Genomic DNA, 24,286 nt, shown 5'->3' with positions numbered 1-24,286 from the left:
TGTACAATTACATGATTCATTAATTTAGCTTCTTTACCGTCATTCATAATTGCATGTAAACGTCCCCGGTCCCCACTATGTTTTCTTTCCATTACAAGTATGCCTACGCTAAATTTATGAAACAATTAAGGATCCATGTCTAACAATTTATTCTGAGTTGCATGATACAGCGCTGTAAAAAACAGAGGTCAATAATCGACATTCGCTCAAAGTCAATGAGTTTGCCCCCCTTCAAGGCGCCAGCGAATAGATTCAGCACCACGGCCAGCTCCTCGCGCCTGCGTCCCTCAGTTCCGTCTGCCAGGCAGGAAGAGGCCATCGCTGGCGCTTTTCATTGAAGGAGCCGCTTTCAGTCATTCGCGCCCCTCCCTCTCACTCTCCCCCTCTCCCACCCCTACTCGCACATCCGCGACGGTGACTGGCGAGTTGAAATACAGAAAACACGTAACCATCGACGAGTCCTCGGTGCAGGCGGAGATTGCTGTGTCTATGCGTGCAGCATCACAAGGTCTCTACAAGCATCCGTCGAATTTCTGCATCCTTCAGAGAACCTCAGCAAATTAGGCTATCCTTCTATTTCAGGATTCAATTGAATTCGAATGCAAGTACATTCCGGTTAAATTTCGTACGAGTAGCCTAATTCTTATCCATTTGACCGTTTCTGAGATTAGATCTCCTGCAGGGCTTTATCCTCTCTGAAGCAAGATGTTAGATCCATCGTCCAGCGAGGAGGAATCGGATGGCGGGATAGTGGAGGAGGAAAGCAAAGAGGCGATGGCACCGCAGGCCGGATCCCGCATCTCTCCAAGCAGGACCAGCGAAAGCTCGGGTGGACTGGCGCCCAGTAGCAGCCGCAGCAGCGCTCGCCCAACCAGCCCGAGCCCATCGGCTGCCAGCGAGCAGGAAAAAGAGGAGGTGGAGAAATTGCAGAGGGAGGAAGAGGAGCGTAAAAAGAAGCTGCAACTGTATGTTTTTGTGATGCGGTGCATCGCCTACCCATTCAATGCAAAACAGCCCACGGATATGGCGAGGCGACAACAGAAGGTAAGCCATCGTGGAACGACATACATCACCACATGTCAATTAATAGCTTTCTTTTACATCGCTGAGGCTCTCATAGGGATGACCTAAAACAGACCAGAATAGATGGCATCCCATTCACTCACCCAATTGGCATACTATCATATTAGATGGACATGCAGGTCTGTCGCAAACACAAAACACTGTCTTTCATTCAAAATATCAGTGTAAATTGGGCCGAAATCACCCAAGCATAATGTGAGGATATGAGGCTCTGCAAAGGTCTAGATAGGAAGGGGACCATAGCACTGCAGAGCCATACAGATTGAGTTGGGTCGAAGATGGAGCGATACACAGTTTCATATTGACATCAATTGCAGGCCTTGACACAAACCTAATCGTTGATCACCTCATTCACAATATAGTGTAAATATAATCCGGATGGGGTCGATGATCACAAGAAATTAAGCAATTGCCGTTGTAGACCTGACCAGAGTCATGTGACTCGCAGTGTATCTGTGTGCTTTCCTCTTGGCGGATGCATGCAATTGACTAGCCTATTTGCGCCATCAAATTGATTCATTTTCCCAAGGTGACTTTTATAGTAAGACGCAAACGTCCGACCACGACTCCGGTAGGCCTACAAACACCTTATCGTGTAAATCATTAATTCTCAGTCTACATCACAATACAGAGCATTAGGCCTTTTTGAAAATATGATGATTCTGTTCATAGACTATTTTATTTGATCACGTGACCAAACAGGCTAATGACTTATTTAAATATTGTAGCCTACAATTGATCCACGAAAAGTAGCCTACACATTTTCACGCTTTTCAATACAGAGGAATTTTCGAACATATTGTCCTGGTGTCAGTCTTCTCCAGCAATGACCGCCACCTATCAACCACCGTTGGAAGTTGTCTAAAGAAAACAACCTTTTGCTCACATGTGCACTATAGTCTATCGTTGAAAACATAAATCATAGTTATAATGTTATTATTCACGATAATGTGTAGGCTAAAGATTGCAACTATTCTAACTGTTTGGGCTTTTACGGTTTGCTTTTCCGTGTGAATGAGTGTCAAGGTCGCCCTCCAAGGCTTCTCTGATCATGTAACAGTTTAGGCAGAGTCGTGGCAGATTAGTTTATCATAAAATGTGCATGCTGCCCTGTCAAACCTGACCAAGAGAGCTTTCACATTTGGTAGGAAAACGATAATGTTAATGTAACTATGAGGGCCCATGCCCCAAAGGTCTCTTTGATTAGCAGGGAATGGGCAATATAATAAACGAATGTAGGGCCTACAGCAGCCTATAAGATACAGTATTTTGTTAATGCAGTCATTTGTGCCTGTCATGGTGGAGTAGTGCCATTAAGAATGACACAACATTGCAACAAACCTACTATTTACATGACTTTACATTTATCATGCCATTTAGCATGTAATTTGTCTTAAATCATCTCACATACAGTACACATTTCAGTAATATTTCAAATTTTAGAGGGGGTTGCAATGATGCCATCGAATTGGCTAAGAACTGTAGTTCTTATGTCAGACATTGCCTCTGTGTTGTGAGATAGTGTGGGGCACAGAGACACGTTTATGTTCATTAAATGGCAGACACTTCTCCACATGTACCAAGACTCAGTCAGCATGGGAATAATGCATTGGTGCCTCCATTAGAATGCTTTGCATTTACCATATTTACATGTACTGTACCATCATCTCCTAACATCACCAATGCAATTCATTGAATGTATGGATTGTAATGTATGTATGTATGTATGTATGTATGTATGTAATATACTTGTAATGTATGTAATGTAAGTAATCTCTGTGCAGTGTATTGAATGTAAGCAATACAGTGCTGCCACTGATGGGAATGTAGGCCACTTTGAAGCCCACTTGACAGAGATGATAAAGGAGTACAGCCGTACAGTATATTGCACATTCTCTGCTAACAGAGGCAGCTGTACTGCACATGAATCGTGATTAACAGGAATAGTATAACCATTAGATTACACACAGCTCAATGTCAATATCATCATGTAGAGGTGCTACATCCACAGGTCAAGGGGGGCTTAATGTACATAACAATTGTTGCCCTCATGACATAGAGATATTACTGTGTAGATATTGCACTCATGACATAGAGAGTTTGAAGATATTACTGTAGTAGACCTACAATTGTTGTTACAGTGGGAAATTAATATTACATCTTAACTGTGAGTTTGGGAGCAGATCAGCCAGACCCATTTCCTTTAGTAATTGCTTTGCACCATAATAGAGAGGAGAGAATTGTATTAATACACAAAGGACTGTTACATATTCCTCCTCTGTTAAAAAATAATTGAAGCACTATTTAAAAACATGGCAGTACAACATTGCAAGTAAAGTTATTACAGTGTTACTACACAGGTATAGAGCAACTTGATGGGAAGCGTTAGCTCATTCATTGCCATAAACTTGTGGAGTGAGCTGGATAGTGGAGAAATGTTTAGGTGTCAGAATCATTAGTATTAACTGTTGGCACAAAGTAATTATTAGTATTAACTGTTGGCACAAAGTGAGATCCATTACGCTGAACTTAGTTCCATTGTTGTGAGTTGTATAGGACTTTATGACTATAGACTCTATGAAGAACATTGATCAATGATCAAACATATTGTGTAATATTTGAAGCTAGTAAACCATTTCTATAACTGGTTTCATTCTTCTCAAAAACTATGATATAGAGCTTGACCCATTCTCCTGAAACCATACAGTAGTTCTATAACATTTCCTGTGGAAACCCACTGATAAGCAACCCCAATAGCTCACTTTAGCAATTCTTCATAATTGTTGGCTTCAGAAATAACATATAGCCTATAGCTTTTCGGTTGTTACAGATTAGTCACAGGAATACGATGAAAGCATTTCGGTAATGAAAGGACTTGAAAGCCCTCTGTGTAGCTTGTGGAGCGGCTGCACGATAATCCGTTATTAGGAGCTCTGGCACACAAACAGCAGTGGCTGGGCTATCACTGTGAAACAGGCCCGGGCAGCAGAGTGTTCAAGTTGGACCGCTGCTCCTTGAAGTGCAGAGCTCTGACCCTGTGAAAGACAAACACAATAGGGCAATTACAGACTGTCACTTCCTTCTGAGTCCGATGAAAAATAATTTCCCCGTCTGAAAGCTCTGTTCTCCCCGGCTAAGGGTGAGGGCACATTGTGAATGCTGCTGTCAGTTATTCTTTATTGTTGAATACTAAACATGTTTCAGTGTGTAGGCAAGTGCATACACAGTATGTACAACACAGGCCTAAATACATGCATATGTTTCCTGTATTTGTGTACACTGTATGCGTATGAGGACTTTTGTCAATGAGACATTATGATATCTTTATGACATGGGCTTTCTAGAGTTTGTCTTCATATGAAATGTGAATAATGCAAAGCAACTTGTATCTGAGTGTATAAATGTAGGGAGAGTCCCCAGTGCAAGGCCTACAGTACCTCTGTTATAGATCATACACTAACTCCTCAAAATTGAGCACAAGACTCAATCAACCCATCTGCTTGTGAGTCTCCACAAAGGACTATCATGAGATTAGCCCCCTTACATCTATGCCCAGCGCCCCACTGCTGCTCCACGCCTGCTCGATGCGTGTTTCAGGCCTGCTCCACGCCTGATCCTCTGCTGTGCCTCTGATGCCCCACGGCTGCTAGGGAACAGGGACAGGGGAGCTGCGTAGGACTGATGATTTCATTGTGAGCCAGATTGAGATGCAAATCAGTGGCGCACTGAGAGATGGATGAAGTTAGCATTCCTATAATCTAGTAGCAAGCTTCGCAATTCACTTTATTTCCCCCCTGTTGTCGGATTGGTCCACACAGGTCTATTATTGATTGATGTTGTGAAGATGCGCTGACTTTCAGAAATGTATGGTTAAGTCTTTGATTGTTATTGTGTGACAGAATGTGCATGTTTATATCGCTATCTCTCCGTGTGTTTGTATATGGGATTTTTGAAGGTGAAGTTTCAAAGTGAGAGTCTATACTGTAGATATCTGTTTAAATCCTCCCCAGATCTCAAAATGTATTGCTCAGGGGTCATGAAGAAAACAAAACAGAGAAAAGGAAATAGAAAACAGACAGGGGCATTCAAAGACAATAGAAGATAAGAAGGTAAAAAAACTAATGTGTTAGAACAAGGGCTGGCTGCCTCTTGGTGGATCAATGTAGACACTGGAAAGAGAGAACACAAATCAACAAGAAACCAGAGAGAAACAAAAGGAAAAGACAAGTACTGTAACTGTTTGACAGAACTTCAGTTTTTGAGAGCGTAAAGCAGGAGAAGGTCATAGAAAAGAGTTACAGCTACTATATGTACGGTATCAATTGTGCCAATGACCAACACTTCTTGTAGATGTTGGTTTTCACATGCACAATGGTAACATGGAGGCATCAGATAGCTCTATTGTTGGGCAGCTCAGAAGGTGAGATGAGATAAGTGGTTAAAATGGGGTTAGGGATAAAAACACCTCAGTTCTTTTCAATAAAATCCAAACTGATGCTGTGCACATACAGGGAAATTGGCAAGGACTTGTGAAGTGCCCCATGGAGTCAACAGCTGAAACGATGGATGAAATAAACTGGACTCTCCTAACGGGATCAAAATCAATAAAGATCAGTGTAGACTGAAATCTGAGGATACAACAGTAGTAAAGATTAAAGAAGAATCAGTTATTGAATGTTGGGGATTAGTATAAACAAAGACATATGAGAGGCAGTAAAGATAAAATCTGGTTTGAGGTAGTTAAAGTAAGGACAGTACAGAAGTCTGAAACAGAGATGGTGGGAAACTACTGTATGATAGGTCATAGTCAATATGATTTTAACAATATATATCAATTTAAGCCTAATTTAACAAGCCTAGGTACTGCAACAGTGTCACAGCAAATTGGGATATGGTAGTTAGGAGGAGTGTTACTTTGTCATTATAACAGTTCACAATAATGATGATGCTAGACAGGAATAGAGAAGGTAGCAATATACTGTAACTGTCAGGATTCAGAGGGAATAAGGGGAGGGCTACATTGGATTGGTATTGAAAGACAATAAATGAGGGGTCTTAGTGTGACAGAAAGTTGAGAAAAGAACATTACATAAGGTTCTGTGAGTTAGATGGAGAGAGGGAGTGGTGAGGAGAGTCTTATTACAGGTACGATTCAGAGGATTAATGCTATATTAATATAACAAGATAACTGAAGTGGACTGCCCCAGTTCATTAAGCACATGAAAGACAGGGTCAGATGAACGATACAGGGCCCCAATTTGCTTCATCAAATAGTGCTGAGCAGAGCAAAACAATACCGTACAACTCAGAATACTCTACAGCATGATTCTTATTGCAGCTTGATTTTAATACTGGTTTTGAGAAAACTGTAATTATTCACAATCACAATTACACAGTTTTTGTAAACAGTCTGAAAATTGCATTGCATGTCAAAATGCATTGCATAACACTAGAACACTAGACGCAGTATTCAAAACTCCCAATGGATTATTTCTCATTACGTATATTTGAAGGTATTAAGGTAAAGATGGCCGACATTACTCAAATTTTACCAATCTTTGCACATGCAAATTGGGGCCCACAGTGTATAAAGGCAATAATGAAGGAAAGAGGTGCAGTAGAATTTTAAATAGCCCCGATCTGCAAGGGAATCTTGTCTGGAAGACACAGCTCCCCCTCCAGATGAATCTGTTGTACCCTGCAGCCCCAAGGCAGCTCCACCCAGACAACAAAGAAGCACAATGAAGCATAAGACAGAATCAGAATCAGAATCAGAATTCTTTTATTTGGCCAAGTATATTTGCACATACAAGAAATTGACTTGGTGAGGTTGGTGCGTGGACATAAAAAACAAATAGCAAATATTGACAAGAAATTTACGTATTAACAAAAATAACAAATTTACAAATTTACAAAAAAGAGCAGCAGAACAATACATCTTGTAGGCACAATAGGCTATGAAATGGCTGTGGGGCATGTACACTATAAATTAGAATAATTTTAAATATAAATATATATAAATTACAGTATAAATTACACTGTCAGTGTGTTGTTTGTATGACAGGGTGGGGGGGGGGGTCAGAGAGAGGCAGGGGGCTTGGTTGTGAGCCCCACTGCCATGGGGAAGAAACTGTTCAGGTGGTGCAATGTTTTAGTCTTGATTGACCGGAAACCTTTTGCCGGATGGAAGTCTCTGGAAGAGGTGATGACCAGGATGGGAAGGATCAGCGATGATATTTCCTGCTCTCTTACTGGTCCTGGAGTGGAACAGGTCCAGGAGAGATGGCAGGTTGCAGCCGATGACCTTCTCGGCTGACCGAATGATCCGCTGCAATCTGCCTTTGTCCTTGGCAGTGGAGGCAGCAAACCAGACGGTGATTGATGAGCTGAGGATGGACTCAATGATGGCCGTGTAGAACTCAAGCATCACTTTCTGCGGCATGTTGAATTTCTTCAGCTGCCGTAGGAAGAACATCCTCTGCTGGGCCTTCTTGATGGTGGAGGTGATGTTCTCCGCCCACCTGAGGTCCTTTGAAATTATTGTCCCCAGGAATCTGAATGACTCCACAATGTTAACTGGGGAGTCACACATGATGAGGGGGGCGGTTGGGGCTGGGCTTCTCCTGAAGTCTACTACCATCTCTACAGTTTTTAGGGCGTTCAGCTCCAAGTAGTTCTGGCTGCACCAGGAAGCCAGGCTGTCAACTTCCTCCCTGTAGGCGGCCTCATCACCGTTGGAGATTAATCCAATGAGGGTAGTGTCATCCGCGAACTTCAGGAGTTTGACAGAAGGGTGGCTAGAGGTGCAGCTGTTGGTGTAGAGGGAGAAGAGTAGAGGAGAGAGCACACAGCCTTGTGGGGCTCCGGTGCTGATGGTCCAGGGCTCCGAGACAAGCTTGCCCAGCCGTACCAGCTGCTTCCTGTCTGTCAGAAAGTCAGTGATCCACCTGCAGGTGGGCTCAGGCACGCTCAGCTGGGATAGCTTATCCTGGAGAAGAGCTGGGGCGATAGTGTTAAATGCAGAGCTGAAGTCCACAAACAGGATCCAGCCTCGACCAGATTCAAACAAGGTCTACCTATACACCCAAGCTCCAATGTCTTGACCTAGAGACAACTTGCAAGACTGAAAGAGACAGTTCACAAGGACTGTACACCCCCTTCAGAAACATATACTGTAGTTAGATTAGGCACGGTATATTGTAATACACAATATTGTTCACTGGCATTGCAATTTAGGATAGATTCGTACACAGGAGTTCAATTACAGCTGTTGAAGCTGGAGGCCCCGCCATAGTTTTCCTCACTATCTATTCTTTAATAATGCATAATGCTACAGTAAGTACTGTATGTATTGTTCACCAGGCACCATGCAGAGAACATAAGACTGCTGGGAACGGGTGTGTGATGATAAATGGTGATTAATCATTTGATTGATCCACAACTAAAGCATAGAGTTGAGTAGAGGCAGGCCACATAGTACCTGGGCCCTTTATATGCAATAATAAAAAAAAAAAGAAAATGATTAAGCTCTTACATGGTAAACATTCTGTTCCTCTTCTGCAAGTTGATAGTGAAAGACCATCTGATCTCGATTATAAAAAGGCCAGGAGCATGTTTGCACTCTGACAACTGCCTTTGCAGAGTGGACATTTCAGGCATTGTGAATAAGGCTGTAGCACACAATGCTCATATCATATACATAGAACATTTCTCAATGCTGTTATGTTTTCAAAGACAGGGATATGAATAGGAAGGGTGTGTGCGTTTGTGTTGTACAGAAATGGGCAATTAAGGAGTGTTAGCTGTTTTGTGTTAACATGTTTGGACATGGTAGTGTGTGATAGTGTGCCTGCACTTTATTTCTGTGATATCCTGTGTGCATAATGTCATGTGTAAGAGTCAGTGTGTACAGTATAAGTGTGTGTCTGTGTGTGTTCATATTTCTGTGGATGTGCCTCTCACGCTGTCACAGTTATGCTGCTCCTGCTGCTCTGTTTTATAAGGCTAAAGTAGGCTGCCATTATTCATGACAGTAAGGTGTAGACCACTGTACTTCGTTAATTAGAGACAAACCAATGTTACATTTTTGTGGCTTCACTGAGCTTATTAAACCTTGTACACTTCCGCCTTCCCAAAATGGACAGCTCAATTAGAGGAGAGATTAATGGTAACCGCCTACAGTTTTCGTTCACCCCCAGAATAGAGACGTTAAACAGTGAAGTGGCCCTCAGTGAGCTGGAAAGCACATACGAAGCACAAAACAAGACCTCCTGTCTCCTGGAGAATAGAGGCCTCAGCATTGGAGGGCTGTAATTTGATTTAACAAGCAAAGCCCATTAATTAAATGTGTTTAGAGAGTGAGTTAAATGAAGTGTTCTCACATGCTTTGCTTTTCAGCTTTGTAGCTTGTGCTATGAATCACCTTACTTTACATATGTTCATAAAAACTACAAAGTGGTGTTCATCTTCAGTATCTACATTGCTGAACAGATTACTAGTCTTATGTGAAATTCAAACATTGAAAAAGCAATGATATTCGATAAAACCTACACAACATCCCTAATGTTCTCTCAAAAGCAATCCCGGTATTTCTATGGTGTGATGGGATGAGGTCCTGAGAGAAGAGAGAGATTTACAGAGAGGGATGAGACAAAGAGTGGGGTAAGACAGAGAACAGGGGTAGTGATTGGAGTGATCCCAGTGGAGACACAGAGAGACACAGAAGCATGAGCTCATGAGCTATAGTGGGATCATTACCACAATCCTCAGATGTACCCCTCTTACCTCACTCCCCTCCTCCCCTCCTCCCATCCTCTCCACCCCTTCCTTCCCTGAAGCATAATGGGACAACAACACCAGCGTAGAGCAGAGCTACAGTCCTCCAGGGGCTGGGTGAGGTACAGGTACAGGCCCATTCACTCCAACCCTTTTATCACGTTGGTTATCATCACACCACACCGCCCCCACCCCTTCTACAACCCCTTTAAAACAGAACCATTTCACCGCTCACCTCCATCTAACCATCCAACCCCAATCACTCTGTGTGACCTTCCATCTTCCTTAGGGGGGGGGGGTAAACAGTGTTCTCAAGGTCCCTGCTTCGATCACTATCACTGTCACTGAAATGAGATCTGTCTCTAGAGACTCCTCATTCATTTTCAGTATTTCTATGCTTCTGTTTTTCTCGTTTCTCTTCTCCTGCCTGTTTACTTTCACTTAATCCAGATAATGTTTCACATGTTTGTATTACTGATCCAATAATGCATATGACTGTTTTTTTGTTTTTGTTCTAAGCCTTATTTGTGCAACATGATCTGTCTCAGATGAAGACTTAAAATGCAAGCCTGCATTTGGCTGAAACCTCAGTTGACATCTACGGTATTAGTACTCATAGATTGACACCAGAATGGATTCATATTTTGAGATGTATGCTTTTTTTTCTCTCTCTCTCTCTCTCTCTCTCTCTCTCTCTCTCTCTCTCTCTCTGATGCTTCTTTTCAGTATGTCTTTCTCTTTTCCCCCCTTGCTCATCTTTGGTGGTTAGACAGAGAACAGAGAGAGAGAAATAGAAAGAGGGGATAGAGAGAAAGAGAAAGACAGAAAGAAAGTGAGAAAGAGAGGTCCCCAGGAGAGGAGAGAAAATAGGGTGTTTCTTGGATGCTTGTTGAATGTAATGCACCATCAGAGAGAGTTTGTGCCAAAGGCGCCCATGCACAGTGAGCTCTGTGCCCTGCTGTACTGCAGCAGCATGCCAATGGGGGCTCTAATCCCCCTACATCAGCCCCCTGCTACTGCCTAAGCCACAGATATCATCCGCCATTCAAGTCTCAAGATCCGAATAACAGTCTGTGTTGCTCTGGAAGTCCTGTATATGCCAATATAGTAATGCCAATATGGTTGTTTATTCTTGCCATCGATTGAGAGCCAACATGGAGGCTAAGCATACTGTAGCCAAAACCTATCCTGGTGAAAACTACTATGGGGGTCTGGCTTAGCCACACTATGCTGGACAGAGTGAGAGAGTGGGGGCATATTTTCTGCTCAGTGATTGAACAAGCTCAAAGTGGAACCAGCCCTGACTAGCAGCAGCTTTGTGGGCAATCTGAATCTGGGCTGAGGGAAGGGAGAGGAGGGTGAGATGAGAGAGGAAAGGGGAGCTGAACATGGTGTCCTTCTTCATAGAGCAGTCTCACAACTCTAGAGTTGGGCATAGAGCCTGGTGGGAAGAGGTTGTGACATGGGCAGTTTTCACATTTTCCGCCTGCACTGTTTGCTGAACCTGTATCAGACAAACAGGATACTGCGTACATACAGTACAGCACCTGATTGTTTACTAACTCACCCTGCATCCTCTTATTTACTCAGACAACTAGTATATGTTTGTGGATGGGTCTGGATGTCTGTGTTTGTGTGTGGTCTCTGTGTGTGTTTGTTTTCGACTACTGAGAGAGAGTGTGTGTGTGTGTGTGTGTGTGTGTGTGTGTGTGTGTGTGTGTGTGTCTCTGTCTGTCACTAAGCAGCAGCTAGCTACCTCCAGTTTTTTGTTTACTCTGATATGGGCCGGTGGTGTCATCTGTTATCCCTAGCCTGGGCTGAAATTAGCTTTGTATGACAAGAAGACATACTTTCTCACCACATCCAGAGCATAAAACAATATTGTGAAATGGCCTTCACCAAGCACAATATCTCTGTACAATGACCACTTAGGATAATATCACTCTCATTTTATATTACAATAATACAGGGGTTGGTTTTCGTGATGTCCCATTTTACAGAATAGGTTACCAGGTTGGCCGAAATGTGATCATTGGTTATTGATTATTGGAAATGTGATCATTTTCTCTTCCTTTGTGTACTCTGGCCTATTGGTTACTGAATAAAGATGATGTAATAGGCATAGTGATGATTGATACTGATTACTCAAATTCATGAAGATTTGGCACTGAACTCTTCTGCCTCATGACAACATGGCATTATCTACAGTACAAAGCATTTCTGGTTATTTCTTGGTGGATACATGTAATTGCATGATTAATTCACTGACTCTACTTGTAGGTACATGTGATTGGTTTTACGTAAGCAGATGATGACTGACATGTGGTAGACATGCAGATGCAAAATGAACTAACAATAACTAAATATAGAGACAAGTGAGAATAGGAACAGCTGGTGTGAATAGGAACGACTAGTTCATACATGGTGTGTGTGTGTGTGTGTGTGTGTGTGTGTGTGTGTGTGTGTGTGTGTGTGTGTGTGTGTGTGTGTGTTGCATACTGTAGGTTAAATACAGATAAAGCACCTCAAGGAGAGGTACTTCTACCTCTGAGTGTCTCAGTGAGAAGAGTGAATGTTAGAGGAGCCACACTGTAATGAGTCATACAGTATTGTTAATGCCTGCCAAACGTTACTTGCAAAAAGTCACACTGCATTAATCATTTGCTTTTTTCATACGATCGATGTCTACTAATCTAAGGCGGTGTGCAGGGCTAGTCAGGGTAAGTGCTAACAACAAGCGTTAAAACAGTACAAACTGTACTCTCACTGCTGGCTTGATGTACTGTCGTTGGGGCCAGTCGTTTTTCCTGATGACATAACCCTATCCGGAAAAACTCTGAGGCCTAGTTGTCTTTGATATGGCAAAGGCACAGTACACTAAGCAGTAGGTGTGAAACGGTACACGTTGAACCATTCGGTATGGGGACCTCGGTTTGGTCCGCACTGTGAACTAAATGAAACGTTAAAGTTTTCGTTACGCGACATGAGCAATTTCATAGTTTCGAAGTGTGCTGTCATTATGTAGTACGTTTTAGCTTGAACTTACTTCCGGTTCAAGCCGAAAACTCACCATTCATTTTTCCCATTTGGATTTTTTCAAACAGCTGTGTGCAATAAAAGCGTTGTGTAACCTATAGGCTTACTATACTATAGGTTTTCTTGTCCGATTAATTAGCATTTTATTAGTCTTTCAGTTCGCTAGCTACAATCCTTAAATTAGCTTATTGATTTTCAAGTTTTGACTTTAAGACAACATAACTGAGAAACGGTTACCAGAACCAAACGCTAGTAAATCGGAAAAGAGCAACTGTAGCCCTTATATTAGCTACTTGAAAAAATCCAGAACGGAAAAATGAATTGGATTTTTCAGCTTGAAATGGAAGTAAATTCACAGATTTCAATCTGACTAAATTACTTCGCCACTCAATTGCCGTTCTTTCAAGCACTTTCACAAGACACGCGCCCTGTGAGTTGCACGGCACAACTCACATAATTTATCGAAATCAGAGCACAGGCAAAAAGGGCTCAGTTAAAAGTTGAACTGAACTGTGACCCCAAAACCAAGATACGCACCGAACTGTGGGTTTTGGTGAACCATTACGCCCCTAGTAGGTACTGTCTATGTTTGTATTAGATACATAGAAGGCATTATTCCTTAAAGTGCACAGAACATAGAAAGCATATTAGGCTAAAGCAATAGCCTCCTTAAAGCAGTGACCTGCCAATTTCTCTTGAAACCTAGGTGTTTGAATGGGTGGATTTGTTTAAGCTCTTATGCGTGTGCCAACTGCTCGCTGGATATAGCCACTCTGCCTTTGTAGCCTTGGTCTAATTTTGGAAAACACCTTCATTTTGCCTCCCTCTTAGAAGTTATGTAAGCACCGGAGAAGGCTTAAAAGTCTACAGGAATACAGTATCACTCCACTAGTAGGACTACCACACATGTAGGACTATTGAAAAAGTATTTCATTAAAACATGTTGATGGCACTTCAGACAGATGGTATATCAGAATAGTCATTGGACATGAATTAGCATTTAAGCCTATGTAAATCCCAATATTATCTATGCTTTGTCTGTCTAGAGAACATTATTGATTGTAGGCCTACATACTGTAATTGCAACCACACACACACACACACACACACACACACACACACACACACACACACACACACACACACACACACACACAAAAGATGTCGGACTTGCTTAAAACTTGAAAACAGACAACCTTTACCTTTGACCTCTACTCTGGGGCTGCTATTGTAACGCCATTAATCACTGGCAAACTGATCATGTGATCTACTCCCTCAACTCTACCTCCCTCTCTCCCCCGTCTGTCTTTCTCCCTGTGTGTGTGTGTGTGTGTGTGTGTGTGTGTGTGTGTGTGTGTGTGTGTGTATGCATACTGTATATATTACCTACTCCTTTGACACACAGAAAAAAATCATTATCATTGTATTTGTATTGTCATAGAATGCAAATGAGACAATAAATGAGACATCTATTGCCATGAGGGAAAATAAGAGCTCCTTTGGTGAGTTGATGGGATAAAGAAAAGGAAAGTGTTCTACTAACGTTAACATAAAGGCTAATCTTACAGCATGTTAAACTCCTGAACATTTATTACAAATTCAATAAACATTCAAATAATCACCTGGAAGCCAGTGCATGTATTTTGTAGGAGATGAGACGAATAGACTAGGGATCCAGTGTATACTGAACAGGGCTACAGTAGCTCTGAAGCACAAAATAATGGCATGGCTGAAGTTCACTTCACTATCAAAATGTCACTCACGTGCACTGTACTGAGTATGCCTAGCAGTGAACTCAAGCATGCCCAGTGACTAACTACCACCTGATCTGTGTATTACACATAGAAGTGTGTGCGTGTGCGTGTGCGTGTGCGTGTGCGTGTCCGTGTGCGTGCGTGCGTGCATGCGTGTGCGTGCGTGCGTGTGTGCGTGCGTGCGTGCGTGGGTGTTGGCATGTGGAGTGTGATTAATGTCACTGGCCACTTTATTGCGTGTCAATGAATCATAGAGTTACACAGCAATCTTGATAAGAGCCGTGCGAGAGGCAATCGATAGGAACGACCGACTGAGGTGGAGAGCACAACAGCAGGGCACAGGGTGGTCTGGGCCAACACCGACACACTGTTCAATCCATCAGCAGTTTTACCAGCTCAAGAGTTCTACAATTAATGATTGGCAGAAAGGACACAATTCATGAGCTGAAGTTAATTGTGGAAAGTGAATTAAATAAAACTTTTGTACGTAATTGAATTGTGCTTTGGGTGTGTTTTATTTCAGCCTCGTACTGCTCACTGGATGGGTCTGATGTCCTGCTGTGGCTTGATCTGCTGTCAGCATCACATAGCATCACACACACGCACGCACGCACGCACGCACGCACGCACGCACGCACGCACGCACGCACGCACGCACACACACAGTAGCATCACATACAGTCAGACAACAGCACAACACAAAACTGTCAGCATAAGCAAAAAGTATTATTAGCTTTGACCTTTCTGGGATAAAAACACAAACAGGTTTTGACAGTTTCTGGATGGTGGCCGCTGCCTCATATTTTAGAAATATGATTTATATCCTTAATAATTTATATCCTTATGAGCCTCTTCTGACCTCTCAGGTATCTCTTTTGTCACAGTGGATTAACAGTGGATTTCATGAGTTAACAGACCATACCTACAACTGAAAGCCTTTAGGGATATTAATGAGAAGAGTTGAACAGAATGTTATTGTAGTAGATAGGATTTAGGAGTATGCTGGATCTTGGAGGTTGGTTGTCTGATGTGGTGGAGGACTCTCAATTATGAATATACTGTACATTTGAATGATTGTCACCAATTCAGAGGGGGCACTACATCATTTGTGGGGGACAACATGTTTACTGTACACTTGTTTGATTTATTTCCAAATTCTTTCCAAAAACGGTGAGTGCGAGAACAAAACCACTATAACAACAGCATTTGTTTGGTTGTGTTGCAGTAATACAAGACCAAAACTATCCCATGACCAATAGCTGGTGAGGAAGGGGAGGAGGTGAGGGTGGTAGCATTTGCTGAGCAACAACAGGTGGACATTTGACAGTTGTATTGATTTTGTACAAACAAAACACAATTACCTTCTCCAGCTTTCCTCTAAATTCATTTTTATTTAGTTTTTCTTCACACTCTCTTCACACTCTGTGGAATAAAGTGCCACTTGGACTCCCACCCCCCCACCGTAATCCAATAGAATTGATCTGAGATTATGTCTGTATTCCCTCCTCAGCTAGCCAGAAGCTAGCCAGAAGCCTATGGCCAGCTCGCAGGCTCAGCTCAGCCATGCCTCTTTAATGGAAGTAATGATAGTGTTACCCATGAACGTCTGAAGAACCAGATTGACGGCACACAGGGAAGGTGGTGGGCTTTAGCCCAAAGGCGTATTTAATAATAAAAGGGGAAAAGGGGTAGGAGAGAAGGATAATCCAATAGAGAGTAGTCCAGGGTCGGTCCAGGGTTCGCCAGGCAGGCGGGTAGTCAGATGAGCAGGGGTCAGACCAGCAGGGGTCAGGCAGGAAGGCGGGTAGTCAGACCAGCAGGGGTCAGGCAGGAAGGCGGGTAGTCAGACCAGCAGGGGTTCAGGCAGGCAGGCGGGTAGTCAGATGAGCAGAGGTTCGGCAGGCAGGCGGGTAGTCAGACCAGCAGGGGTCAGGCAGGCAGGCGGGTAGTCAGACAGGCAAGGGTCAGGTAGGTAGGTGGGTAGTCGACACAGGAATGGGCTAGGTCCGTGGAAGGCAGACAAGGGGGAATCCGAGGAAGAGGGTTCTATGGGATCACAGGAGAACGCGGTGAAACACAACAAACACTGGAAACACGAGAGGATATGCAAAGGCTGGAAGCGTAAGTGATACTCGAAGAGTTACTGTGGGACACAGTACGTTCTGGCACTGGAGCGGAGTTCAGGCAGTGTTTTTATTGGGCGGTGATTGACTCATCTGTGAAGACACACCCTCACTCCCAGAGAGGACAGCCAAGGACGAATGTGCCGGTTACAGTCTCAGAGTGTATAACGGCCTTATTTGCATACTGGTGTGCATATTAACATATTTGTGCCTCAGGATGGTCCTTAAACACTGCAGTTTATTCGAACACAGCAGAGGGAGAGACAATTCAGAGCGTTTGTTCTCCATTTCCCTGTGTTCTAGTGCTGGAGTAGACACAAAACCATGAGTCCGAGGTATTGATCTATGTCTGATGTTTTTACTCCACTGGTTCGCTTCTCTCTCTCTGTTAGGGGTTGTCAGAGGGGAGTTTTCTGTTTGAACATTGACAGAATGTCATCCTAAAATTTAGTGTTTTTCTCTGTAGTGTTAGAGAGTAGAGTTATCCTAATGTGACTAGGTTGTGAGTGGCTGGAGGGGGATTTATGGGAAATTGGGAATATGAGCTTTTGCTTTTGCTTCTCCTTCAAGGACAGTAGAGGGGGAGGTTATGATGGGGATGCCACCTCATTGTGAGATTCAGTCTGTGTGTGGGTGTGTGTATGTGTGTGTGTGTGTGTGTGTGTGTGTGTGTGTGTGTGTGTGTGTGTGTGTGTGTGTGTGTGTGTGTGAGTACAGTACCAGTATGTGTGTATACTTATGGGAGTGTTTTGTCATTGCACAGAACTTAATACACACAGTAGTCTTCTCTGTTCTTTGCTACCCATGTAATAGTGAGATGGACACACAGATGGTGTAGAGAACACCTCACAGGCACATGATACGTGGTACTTTTCCATCTCTCCTCCTACACCAAAGTCTGGCACTTCAAATGCAGCTCTGCTGAATACAAAGGGCCATATAAACTACAGCTCTTTGTCTTGTATTGTATTGTGTAATACAGCTAACACACATATTGTATGAACTACTCACACACACACACACACACACACACACACACACACACACACACACACACACACACACACACACACACACACACACACACACACACACACACACAGAAGCAGGCCTAACCTCCACTGATAGTTAGTTAACGTCTATAAGCCATTGGGGCTAATCTAGTGTAACCGTCAGGTTATCTATGGATAAAAATCCAAGTCTTTCATCTTGACCTGTGTGCTTATACATGGAACATGAAACACCATTACAGCTGTTGAAACACCAAATGATGTCTGCTAAAGTGAGGAGAAGTATTGCCTGCAGAGAACACATTACAAATTTACAACTCAGACTTTGATTTAATGTTTTAATAAAACATATGCGGGTTGAGGGCTCATAAAAGATTGAGTGAAAATACATATTCAAATAACTTGAATCAGGAAATGAAAAAAAAAAGAATTATAATTATAGCAGTATGGACCCATGTGGGTATACTGAGTATAATGGTACATGACATTGAGTGTCTACTTTAGTTCTGTCTTCAGGGAGTACCACTCCTGCCTGTCTGGCCTTTGGTCTTCTTTTGCCTGATCATCTTGCTCCTATTCAGAGTATTTATTGACCATGACATTCTTTGCCTCCTAAAACCAGAGGATCCCATCATGAGTGTATGATGAAGAGAATTCAGTGGTGCTTCATTGAGAGAAGACACTGTTGTTGTGCCAACAAATTCTCCTTGACTATATATATCACATTAGGGCTTCACACATTTTGAGGCTTAATGAATATTATGGTTAGGGCTTATTGGATATTCCATATGTTGCTTTCATTGAGTACAAAACTTAGCAAAGACAGAGGTGATACATTATAAAACATGTTTGCAGATCTTTAACTGTCATTATTATTAGAAACATGCTGTACAACATCTTTCTCTTTGAATGGTTTGTAGTGATTTATTCCTGCTCAATGTTTCTCTGCATGGCCGTGGCATTAAAGTGTCCTCTCTGTGCCCTTCCTTCCTCCACAGATAACCAAGCAGCAGCTCCAGCAGACCAAGGATCGCTTCCAGGCCTTCCTCAATGGGGACACCCAGATTGTGGCTGATGAGGCTTTCATCAACGCAGTCCAGAGCTACTACGAGGTAACCTCTCTCTCTCGCTCTCCCTCTCTCCCTCTCTCTCTCTCTCTCTGCAATCACGTTTCTTATAATCACTCATGCGTCACCCAATGTGTCAGCTTATCCCTGTGCACCAGCGCAAAATGTTATGGTTAAAGATGTGCAGAACGGTTGGACATTTATCCTCTTTTATGAAAAAAATATAGAATGTATAGAATGTCTGTGTATATGTGTGTCATATAATCCTGCCGATGTGTTGTATGTGTGTTGTGGTTGATATTGCATTTGCAGTGCATTTGATAACCTGGTTGATTAGCTGTCATTCTGTGCAGTAACTCAATTAGCATAGAGATGAGCGTAATAAACAGGCCCTCCAGCCCTTCTCCTGGGACGTGTTATGAGAGCTGTCCCTTTAAATCACAAAGAGCGACAGTTCAGATACAGAGTGGAGGTCCCCCATGCTGCTGAGTTAGTTATATCTCTCACAGTGAGTGAAGGAGCTACTCCGCTTCTCTGTACTCTGTTGCTTTGGCCTGATTTCCGGGGACTGCTGAGTGGGAAAATGGTGGATGAAGTGCTCAGTGTGTCGTGTGCACATCTATTCACCAAACGGATTATCACTCAATTCTGGTGCTGGATGCTGCCATCTTACTCACCTCACAATTCAATCAACAATCAGGGGAATTATGGCTGAGATAGAAATTTCCATCATATACTGCACTGCACTGCACATGTGGTACTGTATGATAGCTACTGATATGTGTTGAATCAAATAATACCATGCCTTTAGTAGTTGAAAAGCCAAGTGAATCAATTTGAAAATGAGGGCATTTCATTTGATTAAACAAAATGGCACCTCTATTGAAATAGTGTTGCCCTCTGCGATTATCCAGATAAAGGATGATGACGGGTTATTCTTTCTTTGTTCGGCTGAAACACGCCCAAACAGCTGTCTGCTTTCTGTGCCAAAAATAACCTTTAACGCTCCAATGTCAAAAGGACATGTTGATTAAGTTACAAGCATTGAATACACTAAAGTAGCTCCACCTCTCTACCCACAGCAAAACGTCCTTCAGTGATGAAATACATAACATGACAGGGGTATAACACTATTGTCCTCTTAGTGTACTGTAGTGTACATGTAGTGTGTCATTGTGGTGTTTAGTCATAGTGGACAACAAGGCCAAAACGTGACTGTCACAGTCCTGGAGGAGGAGCTGGGCTTGACAGTAATGCTGACCGATGCTGTGTGACAATGGCCTTGTCTGCCTCTGTCCCCATCAGTCTGTCATTATGGGAATGGAGGGTGACCCTGAGAGCTGAGCTCAATGTCCCTGCAGCAGACACAGACCCCCACCCCTCCTTCCACCCATGCTCTGAATGGAGAACCAACGGTTCCACTAATGCCACTCCACTCTTAGGGCCTATTTCAGGCACAGGCACAGAGACAAACACAGACACAGGAACAGACACATACTCAGCTACAGACACTAAAACAGACACAGGTACAGACACATACTCAGTCACAGTCACATACACAAACACAGACACTATGGGCCCCTATTTTCATGTTAACAAATTTGTAAAATTGGGGCATAGTCAGTCATCTTTACCTTAATATTTCTAATAGACGCAATGAAAAATAATCCAATGGGAGTTTTGAATACTGCGTCTAGCGTTTCCATTATACGCAATGCAATTTTGTTTACTCTCAAAACCATTGTTAAAATCAAGTTAAAAGTTTTAAATCATGCTGTAGAGTATTCTGAATTGTAAGGTATTTTAGCCGTGTTCAGCACTATTTGCTGAATCCAATTGGGGCTCTATCTCTGTTGTGGCCAGACTGTGTAGTGGCCAATCGGGACACATTGTTCTATAATTAGCTTCACTAGAGTAAGAGGTTATCAATGAAACAGAGGAAGCAATACTACTGCATCTTGCACACAGAGACCAACCAAAACTAATATCAAAGACTGACAATGACAAGGAATTACACTGTGATGCAACTACAGTAGGCTTTTGATTCGTCTGCATGGTTGTTAATCATGATGACCATGCACTCATTCAATTGTTAGGGGAGGACAAAGGGACACAGAGACAACTATGGAGTAGATATTTTGAGAGCAACGCATCATAGCAATTAACTAGTTATTTTCTGCCGAGTTTCTTTTGAGGTACAAAGCTAGCTGTCCTGTTTTCATTCCTTCTAATATAATGAGTAAAGAATGCACATCTTTAAACGGAGATGATTTGCTGCAGGAGAGTTTTGTCTCAGTGATGATTTGTGACAGTGCGAGAATCCTGGGAAATGGCTTGCTGGATGAGAACCAGACAGTAATTCAGTCCCATCAGTCTTTTCTTTCACTGGGAGGTTTAAAGGGAGACCAGGGTAAAAGTCTCTGCCAGTATGGAAACATCATAAATCAGCTTTTTTACTAGCTGCTCCATAAAGTAAGGTTTAGACCAAGGGAGAGAGTCAGCTCTCAAGCAGGGTCCTATAAGACATTTGCTTTACTTCCCCCCTGTACCCTGTTTGGGAGTAAATGAGAAAGAACACCTACACGCCATTGGGCCTGAATAATGCAGGAGGTGAATGAGAATCAGACTGGGAGTCTTGATAACGAGGAGTGCATTTTCATCCATGGCTGTCACATTATTCCTCAACATTCGAAAAGTTATGTATGCTTCTCCTCTGCTGTTATGGCTTTAGTATATTACACTACTATATCACTGCAGAGGCAAAGCTACACTGCATCTGTATTCTACAATTATTGTGGTGCTGCAGACACTTTTCCTTTTTTGTCCTGTGTGACTAGCTACCATTGGCTCATATTTATCTGCAGACTGAGAGTGGTTGCAATCATGTCTTCAGTCTGCCCACAAAGGTTGGCCCTGACTTCTATAGCTACAGTACCGTAGCTAGATTGATTTACCATGGACAGACATTTGAAGTCTTATGTCACATGGTCAACAGATCTCTAACAATACCAAGAGTCATAATATTTAATCTGTATCTCCTTCCTGGAATGATCAGTGTTGTTAATTGTATGAGCTATGGGCAACAGACAGCTCATAGTACAGTAGTGTAGATCATTGACTAATTGTTATTATTCAGCAAAATTGATATTGTTCTCAGATATAAACAGGAGGCCATGTTAAGGATAATAAAACAAACTACACTTTAGCTATTTAGTTAGCTCACATCACCATCTCTTTTCCTCCACCTGCATGATCTGTTGTTTTGAGGTGTAAGCCTGCATGAGGTGTAAGCCAGCATGCCTCCCCAGGAGCCTGTCTCTCTGTGTGACAGTAAAGTGACAGTCAGTGACATTGTTTTTTGTCATAACAGGTGTTCTTGAAGAGTGACCGTGTTGCCAAGATGGTCCAGAGTGGGGGCTTCTCAGCCAATGACTGCCGGGAAGTGTTCAAGAGGCACATTGAGAAGCGTGTACGCAGCCTGCCCGAGATCGACGGCCTGAGCAAGGAGACAGTGCTCAGCTCCTGGATGGCCAAGTTTGACACCATCTACCGTGGTGACGAGGACCCACGCAAGGCACAGCAGCGCATGACAGCCAGCGCAGCCTCCGAGCTCATCCTCAGCAAGGACCAGCTGTACGAGATGTTCCAGAACATTCTGGGCATCAAGAAGTTTGAGCACCAGCTGCTCTACAATGCCTGCCAGGTAAGGGCCCCTGACACTTACTGTACATACATACCTGTATGATGTGGGTCATTGTTGAAAAAAACCAATGTGAACTCTGTGAACTTCAACAGTGTGAAGAGTCTGCCTACTCTTCCAGCTACATTATTTATAAATCAATAGAATCCATAAAAGACCCTCTCAAAATTAGATCAGACCTTTATTTGTTATAGAATATGATCATTAGTTTCATATAGTTTCTCAGACCTCAGTTGTAAAGGAAGATGAAATATACTTGACACTAATTCTCAAGAGAGACAATATAACTCCATCTTTGCTAAATCAAAGGCACATAGCCATGCTCCCTGGAGAGATTAGATTTACTCCTATGAGAAGTGACATGTTGCGATTGCAACATGATAATGGTGGACACCAGGGTTTCTTTGTCATACATAACTCTCCCTCCCTGCTGTCTCAGTTTTACAGCACTCTCTGGGAATGCTGAGAGCAGCTTTAATATATTCTTCCAGGAGTTTGATTAAAAGTCTGATCACGGGACCATTTGGAGCAGAGCACAGATACATTTATGTTTCCTCATAATTTAATGCATTAGCAACCACACTTCTTCAGTCAATTTAGATTGTAATGCACATGTCCTCGGAAACCAATGAATTCTTGAAATGCCTCAATGACTGAGAATGAATGAGAAAGGTATCGTCTTGCTCTGTCTTGTCATTAATGTTGCATACATTCTGAACAGGTTGATGAGGCTCACGGCATATCCTCCAGTGTCAGGAAACAAATGGACCCACTTTGAATATCTGAAAGCATTTGAATTATTTTTTTTTTTTATTCCTTCCATTTATCTTCAGGAAAATTAATGGTGGTTCCAACGTGATTGATTGGTCTTAAGTTCCCGAGCCGTGCTCTGTTTTTCCGAGCCCTCATTCGTTAGCTGCTTTCAAGCTGAGGTGGAGCAGATCCCCTCAGAGTCTCCACACAGCCTCCTGATCCAGTTTGCCTTCTCCCTCTTCTCCCTGCACATCCTTTGAAGATGGTTAACCTAGTTTTCCTCCGCTGGCGGCAGAGCTGGTGGTGGAGGGTCAGATATCTGCATGTAGAACGGTGTGCCACCCCTCTAAACATAGCCAACACTAAAGTGCGCACACGTCTGCATCAAGAACAACAAGGTGCCACCGCTTAGATTTAATAGTTAGTGGTGGTTTGTCTAATAATGTATAGTATTTGCATCTTGGCATAGGATTTGTAGTGGGGCTGAGAGCTGTTCTCTATGATGGATGTCTTCCCCAATAGACCTGCTTTTATTGGCTGCTCCGTGGGATGTTTTCTGCCATTTGATATCCTGTCATTTGGAGTTTGATGGAAAGCCTTGTGACCAACTGCTTCATGTGGAAGAGGATGTTATGATGGTGACACCGAGCCACTCCTCATAAGAAACCATGGCAGTGGCATATTTTCCCAGTGCTCCAAATGACTGAGTTCTCCCTAAACAAGAGATGATCCACTAGGCACAAGATGGCTCAGGGCTGTTGGAGATTTGATGAGAGGGGTTTCAGAGATTGGCCAGGATTCAGAGGCCATCATTTTTAGCTGTTATCTCCAGAGATTTAAATGTTTTACCGTCTCATACCCAGAGAGCAGGGGAAAGGCAGCAGCCTATTTCTGTCCCGTGTTGAATGAGGCAGTGCATGCTTGAGGTAGTGACTCACAGTCTGAGTAGACTGGTAGGACCGGTGGCCTCTCTAGCTCCAGTCTG

At 42.9% G+C, this 24,286-nt stretch overlaps 1 protein-coding gene across 5 annotated transcripts in view; it reads left to right on the top strand.

Annotated features, from left to right (window-relative positions):
• Positions 1-705: 705 nt before the first annotated feature.
• The window catches only part of cadpsb (Ca2+-dependent activator protein for secretion b), a gene marked incomplete at its 5' end in the record, with an annotated part of 65,131 nt that continues 41,550 nt past the window's right edge, over positions 706-24,286 (top strand). For all 5 annotated transcript variants that reach the window (XM_083668768.1, XM_083668767.1, XM_083668764.1 and 2 more), the window contains 3 exons: positions 706-1,044; positions 18,780-18,893; positions 22,219-22,551. In XM_083668768.1, coding sequence (XP_083524894.1) covers positions 706-1,044; positions 18,780-18,893; positions 22,219-22,551 — 786 coding nt within the window. The remainder of the gene's footprint in view (positions 1,045-18,779; positions 18,894-22,218; positions 22,552-24,286) is intronic.

This window comes from Argentina silus (genome assembly GCF_951799395.1).
Source record: "Argentina silus genome assembly, chromosome: 4".
Classification (NCBI taxonomy): domain Eukaryota; kingdom Metazoa; phylum Chordata; class Actinopteri; order Argentiniformes; family Argentinidae; genus Argentina; species Argentina silus.
Note: the sequence above shows the minus strand (reverse complement) of the source record. Positions and strands in the feature narration are given on the sequence as shown.